The following is a 10,531-nucleotide window of genomic DNA, read 5'->3' on the forward strand; positions in this document are numbered from 1 at the left end:
TTTGATCCTTAACTGGTCGTTGGTTGCCACCACAGAAACCAAGACAGAAACTATATATCAACAAAACCACGTACCACCTAGTTTCATATTCTGGTGTCTCATTGTTAATTTTTCCTCTTCCATCAGCTGACTCTTTTGAAAAGGAAACAACCCTCCACTTGGTTTTTTGAGGTTACATAAATGTAAGTACCCCTGGAAGTTTTCTTTGAGTCGATAGGCTTTTCATGCTTTAATGGGGTGTGCCATCCTCTCCCCCTTAATTTTATTAACCAAATAAAAAAAATCTGTTGATTTTTTTTTTCTTTTGAAAAAAATGGATTTCAGGTATTCAGTTTTATGTATCAGGACGAAAATAAGCACACTCTCTTTTCCTTTGCTTATATATGTGGCAAGGAAAATTTGATCTTTGTTAATTCATTGGTCAAATCATGTGTCAATTGTGTTGGTTCTTGGATATACTCCCTCCGTATAAGATATTGTTTTGAAATTTTCTTATCCCTTTGTCAAACTTTTTTTCTATTATCTTTTCTTTGTATTAATATTTTTTTTTATCAAAATACTCTTAATTATTTGAGTCAATAGATAATAAATGATATGATTGTTTTCCCTCTCTTTCTTGCAGGGATCGTATAATTAAAGAGTTTGATTTTAAAAATTAAAATTTCATTATTATTATTCTTTCTCCACAAATTAATTATTTAGGTGAGAAGTAATAATGTAGAAAAAGTTACATAGTTAGTCCTGATAACTTTAAGGAAAATTTTTAAAAATATTATAATTATGAACAAATTTTAAATTATTAACTAAATCAACTTTTTTAAATGTGTCTGAATTAGTTAAAAATATCCTATAATTAGGAATTGGGGGAGTATCTTATTAACCTCTTTTTCTCATTAGTTTACCTTTTGCAGACTTTGGTTCTTGCTCATAATCTGTAGTGTAATTTAGGGTTCTTGTGCTGAAGTCCCAATGTCAGTGCTTCTTGCTGAGGAACGGAATTAGTTCTGTTTGGTTTGATGGGCCATATACTAATTACTTGATCACCAATCTTGATTCTAGCTATGTTTGATGACCCATCTAGTTTGACTGCCTAAGTTGATATTTTGTTTGTACTACCATTGTTTGTACTACCATAGTTTCAGAGTTTTGTTGAAAGTGTTGTCGAGACTCCAGATTATGATTCTTATTGTCCTGAATCTTATGATTGAAATTGATAGTTTATTGATGGTATGTATGTAAGTGCTGAAATACACACTCTTTTCCAGTGTATGATCTGATTCTAGCATATTTTTCAATGAGACTGCTTTATAGATAGGTAAACATAGGTGAGTGCTACTTTGTTATCAATTTGTCAAAAATTATTGAATTCCTTCATTTCTTTTTGACGATGTAATGACTGTCCTGAACAATTTTTGAAAGCCTTGGTTTAATTAACTTCTTTAGGATAGGTGATACATGTAGAAAACTATTACAGTTGTTTAAAAAATGACAACCTTGAATTTATGATCATTTTGTTACAGAAAATTGGACACAAGGGATACACTTGTTTAAAGTGAGGATCTGTTTTTCTTTACCAATTTGCTTCACCATCTTAAAAGATGTTAGCTTTTATTTCTTCCTCTTTTTTGTTGAGTAGTTTTCTTTTGTGCACTAGGCACTAACAATTAGCATGGTTGGTGCATGATCCTTATAATTTACTCTCTTTATTTGCAATTATGAAGTGTTAAATTATCATGGTTTGAGAGATATTTTTTTGCCCTTTTTCTTTGTATTGATACCGCCAGGGAAAAAGGAGAAAGAAAGAAAATGAATCTTTTTCTTATGTATATTGCCCAGGGATTTTGACTACTTTACGAATTTTTAGTACATGAATGCATTATTGACCAATTAATCCCTTCTTAAACATAGTCAACCACTTGTAAAATTGATTATTCCTAAAATAAACCTTTTTTTTTCCTGGAATAGCTAAATTCTTAATTCTAAAGCGACTTCTAGATTCAGTGAATCTAATTTAGTAGAAATACAGTAAGATTTCAACAATTTTTTTTTGTTACTATTCACTAATATTTTTACTTTTTGTCAATTTTTTTTCTTATCAGCACCTGTATTTTAAGGGTCTCATTAACAACTTCCATGAGTCATGAGATCTTCAGAATTATTTTTTTTTAAAAAAATATTCTTTACCTCTTGTCATTTCACTAAATCACATGCTACGTAAAATATGCAAATGCATTTTTTTTTTATCTCATTAGAGATCAACTCAGTAAGTGATCAATGTTTGATATATAGGATGTTGAACACTTACTATTTGGCATTAGCAAGCTTGTTTCATCTTCTTGCTGAATGATTATCAGATTGATTAACAGCAACGGTGTCACATGCCAAATAAAATTAAAGCATGCTGCAATGTGGCGTTATTACTATTTTTTTTAGTTCACATTACTGAATGTCATGTCACTAGTGCTCCAAAACCCAATACGTACAAAGGATGGTGGCATGCTTTTCTCTCATATAATTCATTAAAATTGCTTTCAGAAGTGATATGTATAGTACTCTAACCAGATGTAGAGAAATGGAACTGATGCTGGTTTAATGGGAATAGGCTGATGATATTTGCATCTTTCAATGGTTGTATTTGATTGTTAAAGGTCTTATAGGAATCTGCTTCATATATAAAGTGAATATAGGCTACTACTTTTAGTTGTCAATTTGTATAATACATTTAATATTTATCAAGTTCCTTGACTTTTTGTTTCGGTAGAATAAGACTTTGACAATCCATTTTCAGAAGACTTGAATTTTGATATGTGAGGATAGCTAGTACATGCACTAAGTTTTTGCATTTATACAAAATCGAAAGTATTCAATTTGTGGCTGTAGTGTGACACTCACATGGACACGGAAGATAAATTAAGTTCAAAAAAACCACATGGTTTGGCTGATGAAGCAACTGCAGCAACAGAAACTGTTTCTGAAAAAGTGAGTTTTTAATTCTTTGATGTTGTTTATTCTTTTTTTTTTTTTCTCTAACACTAATATAAGAAAAAGCAGAATAGTTTATTTTCTACTAACCTACCTCTCTTTGATGGTAATTGCTTTCCCAGTTGCCTGGCTTTGAATGCTTTTGTTGTGGCATATCAAGCATTGTATAGTCTTGGATGGTTTATCATTTGTTTCATTCTTTTTTCAGCATTAAAGTTTTTAGGTGAAAGGAAAATAAGGAAATTATCTTTTATGTGCTTTTGTCTCTGGGCTCAAGTGGGAAGTCTCTGTCTTGGAGTTACATTTTCATTTGAAGAAGTGATGATGAAAACTTATATCCTTTTTCTGGGAAATGATATACTTGATATTGAATATTAGTCTTAGAAGTACTTTTGATAAAAGAGCCAACCTAACAATTCATCTTCATCCTAAATTATCCCTTTCCATTTTAGAAGATGTAAAGTAGAAAAGTAGTAGGAGGTTTTGTTAAGGTTTATTTTGCCTGCAGTAGTTTGTGTATTTGGTACAAGAAAAATGCAAGGATTTTCAATTAGAAGGTTTAGCCTGTACGTTTTGATGTAATCTATGGGATGGGATTTTGTTCTTGGTTAATTACCTTGTAATTCCCAGAAAATGTGTTTTTAAAAGAGATTCTGTGATGGAGCTTTGAATATTGGGGTTTTGTTAATTATTTGATGTGTTTTATGAGTTTTCTTGTAGTTTATATTATTTTCTCATAATTTAATAACAAAACCTTATTCATTAGGTGGGGAGGGTTACATGGATCATACTATACCATAAATTTCTGTAATGTATTAAATGTACAATTAAACCATTTACCTCTAAGGATCTAAATATCTCTTAGTATGGTTTGAGCTATATTGTTTTTCTTGTCTACTGATTTGTTTAGTACTGTCTTGCAAACCGATCATACCTGACTTCAATTCTAGCCTTAATTTATAGTTAGTTTTCATTCTTGTTCTTATCTTTGCAGGAAGAACGACCATTACGTTTGTATTTCGGTAATGGTCCAAGAATCCACAAGCAGTTGTGCATTAAGTATGGTGTTGTTGATAAACGCTGTGAAAAATGTGGTAAAGTTGGACAGTTAACATGCTTTTCACCGGCTTTCCGAAAATGGGTATGTAGAGTCTGCATGTATTTGTTACTTTTACTAATTGACCATGAATATAATACAATTATTCACACAAGTCTATCTGGTTTATTCAAATTTGTTGCCCTCTTTCTCTTTTTCCAGAATATATAGCTCTAATGACTTTTTCATATGTATTTATGATTTTAGGCTTTAGGGAGAGTTACAGAAGAAGAACTCAACCAAACTTGCAAAATATGCAATGAACGTGGACACATCTATCTAGACTGTGATCTTCCTAACGAATTGGTACTTGAAACATGAACAACTTTATCTCCCCTCACTTTTTAAGAATTACTAGTATATTGCCCTCATGTTGTTGTATGTTTAGAATGAAATTTATATTATTATCGAATAGCATAACGCAAAGAAAGTATACGCTAATAGTAAACTCATCAATAAAAAAAAATATTTGAATTGATGAATGCAGATGATAAGTACTTCTGGAAAGAGAGAAAAAGTTGAGTCCTTTTGGTTTTCCCATTTAGCAATGCCTAAGAAACTAATAGATTAATAATGATTAGAGATGCCAATTAAATGGACCACATGGAAATTTGATAAAATGATAATAAATTTTAGTGCGAAACTTCCCTTAAAAAGGAGAGTAGAATCTTTGGAGGAAAATTTGCTTAGAAATAATTTAGCATGTGACATTGTTGGAGGGCATGTACTCTTATATTATATATAGATAATCTAACTTCTTTTTCTCAATTTGTAGGCTGAAGTTCCTCCTCCTAAACAAAAGAGAACAGTGCGTTGCGGATTATGTGGTGAAGCTGGACATAATAAACGGACATGTCCGAAAGCTAGGCATAACTGAATGTTTAATTATGAGAACAATCTCTTGATAGTTTTTAGTTTGAAACATGGTAGACATTTTTATTACTTATACTAGGTGCACAACATTTGGATACAACTTTATTTCAATATTCAGCACATGCAATCACCTTTCTTTCTAACTTTCTCATTATAATTTAACAGATCGATTATAAATAGAGGTTTGATTCTTCCAAGTTGCATGCCTTGCGTTTCTAGGTTATTTGTAAGTATTACATTAAGCCCTTGAGAAAGTTTGTTGCAATGTTGCGACCGTGAAATTGGACAAGGTTCCCTTAGCTCTATCACGAAAATAAGAGATGGAAAAAGATATCAGATGAATAAATTCCAAAACAGATAGCATGATATATAGGGGGATTAAGCTCCTCTACAGTTTTGAAAAACGGCATGAGATATTAACCATTCCTTTAGTTTTAATATTTGATATAATTTTAATATATAGTGGAGGGGAAAGCTTGCATGAATGGTGACATCAGTAACTGCACAGTTGCAATTCTTTTTAAACAGCACCAAATCCATTTCCCATGATATGGCTATAAACCATTATATACAAGTAATAATAAGCTATTGTGTACCTAATTATTTAGAGTGTAGCCACAAGTAGAAGTTACTTCAATCACACGTAACCTAAATCATGAGTTCATATTGAAAATGTTATTTTAAGGATAATGTGCAAGAGAAATCCTTCGCTCTCTTGCCAAAGCCTGGTGCTTATATCACTCTCATGTCACCTTAACATAGGAAAACACATGATGCAATGTTCATTGAGAAGTGATTAACCTTTTGTGATGCTTAATATCCAAAATGTCTGTTACTTTGCATTGTTGGTATACCATAGTGCATGTTGCGTGCAACATGTTCCCCCATTTTTGCAACTGAGATGCATCCAAATGTTCGAACTTCAAGAGAAGTGTAGGAGTAATGTAAAGAAATATATGTACCAAAATAAGACTTTTTTCATCCAATGAATAAAAAAAATATTTATCCAAATAATACATCTAATAAATTATTTATATGGATGATACACTTTACCGAAATAAGTGAGAAATCAATTTTTCCTAATCTGATTTGTCACTTGCTTTTACTTTATTTTACAATACTTAAGAAATTATACTTAGTTCTAATATTATTTTTTCTTAAAGACGTTATGAAGGAATTGATTTCAGTGTGTTTTGTTTTTTTTTCAAAATATTTTTTTTTTAAAATTTAACTGGTTTTATTGTTTTAATTTTTTATTTTACTAATATATATACATTAATTTATAAAAAATATAATTTATCCAGAATAGTATTATTTTTTTAAAAAATTAATCCGTAGATAAAAAAATTGTATGAATTATATTTAAATTTAGTTAAATATTTTTCTTGTTATGATTTATAACTATGATATGAAAAATATTTTTGTTTAACTAATATTTGAGAAAAAAAACTGAATTTAAATATCTAAATACTCATAAAATATGAAGATGTATATTAAAATTATTAATTGTATGGACTATGGATATGCATTTTTAGGAAAAATATAAATTAAAAAAAAAGTAATATAATATCTTACATGTTAAATAAAATCCTTACAAAGAAACAAATACGATCAATGAAGTAAGAAAACCATTTTAAATTTTTTTATCATATTTTTATTATTTTTCTTAGTTATTAAATATATTTTTTAAGAAATATGGATATATTTTTACAAAAGATTAAGAGAATACTATGTTAGATTATCAAAATAATAGTATCCTCTTACTCTTTTATAAAAAATATATTAATAAAACATGTTCAATTTTAATAATATGTATTGATAATTGATGTAAAATTATGAGTTTAGAATAATATTTAAAAAACAATTAATCTTTAAATGAAATCAAATTTATTTAGATTGAAGATGAAAAAAAAAGAATTAGATAAATAGGGCTTTAGTAAATATTGTCATAATCTTTTGAATCTAACATTATTAAAGTAAAAAATCTTTAAAAAAAAAGTAATAACAATATTCCTTGCAAGTAGTTTATGACTTAGCTATAAATTTAGGGCCATCATACATTTGTGTATTCCATCTCCGGAAGCAATGCACAGAAATGACAATATATTTGGAGAAGCAACTATCGAGGGACCAAGATACAATCTTGTTGTATTAATTGCAACATCCAGACGGAAAAAGTTGCATCAAGAATGGAATGCTATGATGGGAAGATGAAATTGGAACAAAACATCAATTATTGGATTGTTTTTATTATTTTAAATAATAATCTACTAGATAGATATATCATCACATGCATGGTTTTAAAAGAAAACGTCTGCAACTGTGATTTCAGCCGTAACGTGAGATTTTTGGAGTATCCATGTACAAAGCAACCACACGTATGGCTACATCGGTTGCAATTGTCTGCAATATCAAGAAACGCATGACGAAACTACAACTACAACTGCAACTGCAATTTAAAGCGTTGAGTGATAGCAACACAGGCCAAGGGGACACAGGGGATATCACAGAGAACCACAGCAGGCCAAAGAGAGTTAGTGTTAGGCCGAATTACCTGCGGGACTATGTGTAAAGCAGGAAGCAATTTATCATTCCCTTCATAGCAGTAGGTAGCCTTGTGTTCTGTAGAATCACAGCGTATAACAATACCACCTGTGGTACCTGTTATAACAGAAAGTTAGTTGAAGTTCCTTGTATAAAAGCAAGTTAGTTACTCGAATTGAATAACAGAAAACTCAGACTTAACTCAATAGCTTTCTAGTTCTTCTTATCTCTCTCCCCGTTCATCTTAGATTCCTATCAACTGGTCCGACCTGGCTAGATTCCTATCATTGAGCACATGTAGTTGCATAACATTCACCACAACATCCCCGAGTTCATCTCAAATTTGATGGCATGCTGGAGTGATGCATCTTGTAGATTTTGTCAGGGTTTTAAATTGCGGCTGCAGTTACGGTTTTGTTACAGTCCTTGACATTGTGGGAAATTCAAAGCAAATGCGGACGATGTAGCCAATTTGTGATTGTGGTGAGACAAGACACCTTGATGTTGTGGCCAATATTGAAGGCGTGGACCACTTCTTAAAACTATGGATTCTGCTAGCCATATCCATGACACACATCTTCATAGGTCTTGTATTGTTCATCGATGAGATATAAAAAATGAGGTTAGTTAGAGTTAATATTGATATCATAGTCCTTATGCTAAAGTTCCTCTTTTTACCATGCTCTCTAATTTCATATCTCCTTGATTTTTCTCCACCAACAAATCTGATGGAGTGTTAGCAACATAAATCAGAACATACCTGAGACCCAAGCTATGGAAGAACCCGAGACCCACAATGAACCCGAGACTCGCAATGAAAAAAGGATCTGTTTATCTGGACGATTACGCATGGCTGTGATGGGGATAAAAGAATTAAAGTAGTTAGTCGCAACTATTTTCCATTTCAGCATTATGTTAGAAAAGCTGTTAGCAATCTGTTATTGCAATCGTGCTTGTGAATTCTGTTATTATACAGAATCACCAAATGTATTTAAATAAGTTTGCAATGAATGAAATGGGAAGAAAAGAATTTCAACTTAGCTTATAGTGTAGACAGGAGGCCCCTTGTCCTCGAAATCAAGGTCCCTTCTGCTCTTATCACGTAGCTTTTGAAGAATTCTTCATCTGATAATGATCAATCACAAAGAAAATAAAGGAAAATTTATCTATAACATAACAACAAATTTGCTAAAAGGTGACGTCCAAAATTTGCTAAGGAACTCATCACAAACTAATTTGTATGGAAAGGTTAACTACTATTACATCAGATGAGGATTGCTGAGTCAAGTGGTAACCAGGAGTTTACATTCTTCAAATACCCAGAGTTTAATTGTTTTTGACCCATCAGCAATTACTTTAGCTACCTAAAGTTCCAGCTTGTTCTGCCAAAAGCAATCCCTCATTGAAGGTTCGGCGTGAAAGTCTTGATGACATCATTGTTTATAGAAGTGAAAGGTTCTCTCCTTAATTGATTGATTGAGCCAACAAAATAATATGACGCATTTAAAGAGAAAATTAACTTCAGCTTCAGATTTTAGCACAAGATGTGAACCAATTTAAATGTTACACCAAGTCATTATCTAGCCATGACTGGTGAGGCAAACAAATGGATCAAAAATGTTTTAAAATGATCGCGAGAAGAAAAAACACCATCCTGAAATTTATTATTGTCACATAAAGTAAATTACCCTTTTCTTTGCTTTTGTAAATCCTTAATAACTATGAAATAGCCAACCTATTTAACAATTAATGGACTTTGTTCATGCAATACTTCAGTGTTTTTAAATGATCTTTTAAGTGGGTTTCACAATATCATAATCATGCCTTATTGCACAATGGCAGGGATCGTCATGACTTTTTATTTGGCATATAAGTACTCTAAAATGTAAATATATACAGCACATGAATTACCTTCAACAGCTTGACATATCCTCAGATGTTGGTTGTGGAGAACTTGTTTTGGAGTTGGTTGTGAGGTGGACCAATGATAAAAAGACACCTGGACACACTTACCACGTCTACTTTAGACATCATTTTCTTAATATTGCACTCTGGTCTCAAGAACTAGTTAACGATTTTTTTATTTTTATTTTCCTAATAATATACGTTTTGAAAAAAAAAATTGAATACCTACTTTCCCCCTCTTTGAAACCCTAAAATTAGAGAAGGGTGTTCTAACTATTAGAGAACCATGGCTGAATCAACCATCATTTCCCTGTCTGTGAACTGAAGGTAATTGTTGGTATTGTCCCTCTCCCCCTAAACATCACTTTTCTTTGTGTTTGAAAGTTGTCTTCTCCAATTTACGTTTCCCCCATGTGTTTTGGTTTATGTGACTAACATGATTGTCACACATAATGAGGAAAGACTTGTAATGTGATATTTTTTTTGAGATAGATCAATGATGAATAGCCAAAAACCTATATTATTTGAAAATCTAATGGTGGTATGCAATGGCTTGAAAGGAATGTATAATATAAATTTCTTTCATGTCATTGGATACCACTACTAGATTTTCAGTAATACAGTATTTGGCTATCCTCTATTGATGTATCTAAAAAAATATCACATTATAAGCATTCTCCCATCATGTGCAATATCAACCATGTTACTTAGATCAATCAAAACACAACATGGGGATTACATTGGAGAAGACACATTCAAGCGCAAAGAAAAATGATGTTTAAGGGGAGAGTGACAATGCAAACAACCATATTCACCAAAATCATGTTTGCGAAGCATGCAAGACATGCAATGAAAACAGGCTTTTTTCAACCATTCCATAATGATGAAGCTTGACTGTATGAAGGAAACATATACCACCATATCATAGTGGTTTTGCTACATAGAATAGTCAATGGATAAATACTTAGTTTAAGGTATAAATCCAATGGGACTATGACAACAGCTAATGTTGTGATATGAAGATGATCTAAGAAAACAAAATGGTAACGGTGGAGGGATTATTAAAGTAAATCAAAGTATTTGGTGGTGTCATATTGGAATGTAATGAGGATCATGAGCTAATGTTGTGAT

General features: G+C 31.4%; 1 protein-coding gene across 1 annotated transcript; it reads left to right on the forward strand.

Annotated features, from left to right (window-relative positions):
- Positions 1 to 37: 37 nt before the first annotated feature.
- LOC114394865 (DNA-binding protein HEXBP-like) lies at positions 38 to 5,066 on the forward strand. The gene is made up of 5 exons (XM_028356535.1): positions 38 to 182; positions 2,881 to 2,979; positions 3,977 to 4,123; positions 4,286 to 4,384; positions 4,854 to 5,066. Exons 2-5 carry the CDS (start codon positions 2,893 to 2,895, stop codon positions 4,953 to 4,955), a joined length of 435 nt encoding a protein of 144 aa, XP_028212336.1. The 5' UTR covers positions 38 to 182; positions 2,881 to 2,892; the 3' UTR covers positions 4,956 to 5,066.
- The last annotated feature ends 5,465 nt before the right edge of the window (positions 5,067 to 10,531 follow it).

This window comes from Glycine soja, chromosome 18 (assembly GCF_004193775.1).
Source record: "Glycine soja cultivar W05 chromosome 18, ASM419377v2, whole genome shotgun sequence".
In the NCBI taxonomy this organism is placed as follows: Eukaryota; Viridiplantae; Streptophyta; class Magnoliopsida; order Fabales; family Fabaceae; genus Glycine; species Glycine soja.

What these genes read in the sequence shown, in the direction of transcription:
- LOC114394865 (XM_028356535.1), top strand. Translation starts at nt 2,893, where the DNA reads ATGGACACGGAAGATAAATTAAGTTCAAAAAAACCACATGGTTTGGCT. An exon ending in CAGAAACTGTTTCTGAAAAA is followed by an intron (nt 2,980 to 3,976) that starts GTGAGTTTTTAA and finishes TTATCTTTGCAG; the next exon opens with GAAGAACGACCATTACGTTT. An exon ending in CACCGGCTTTCCGAAAATGG is followed by an intron (nt 4,124 to 4,285) that starts GTATGTAGAGTC and finishes TTATGATTTTAG; the next exon opens with GCTTTAGGGAGAGTTACAGA.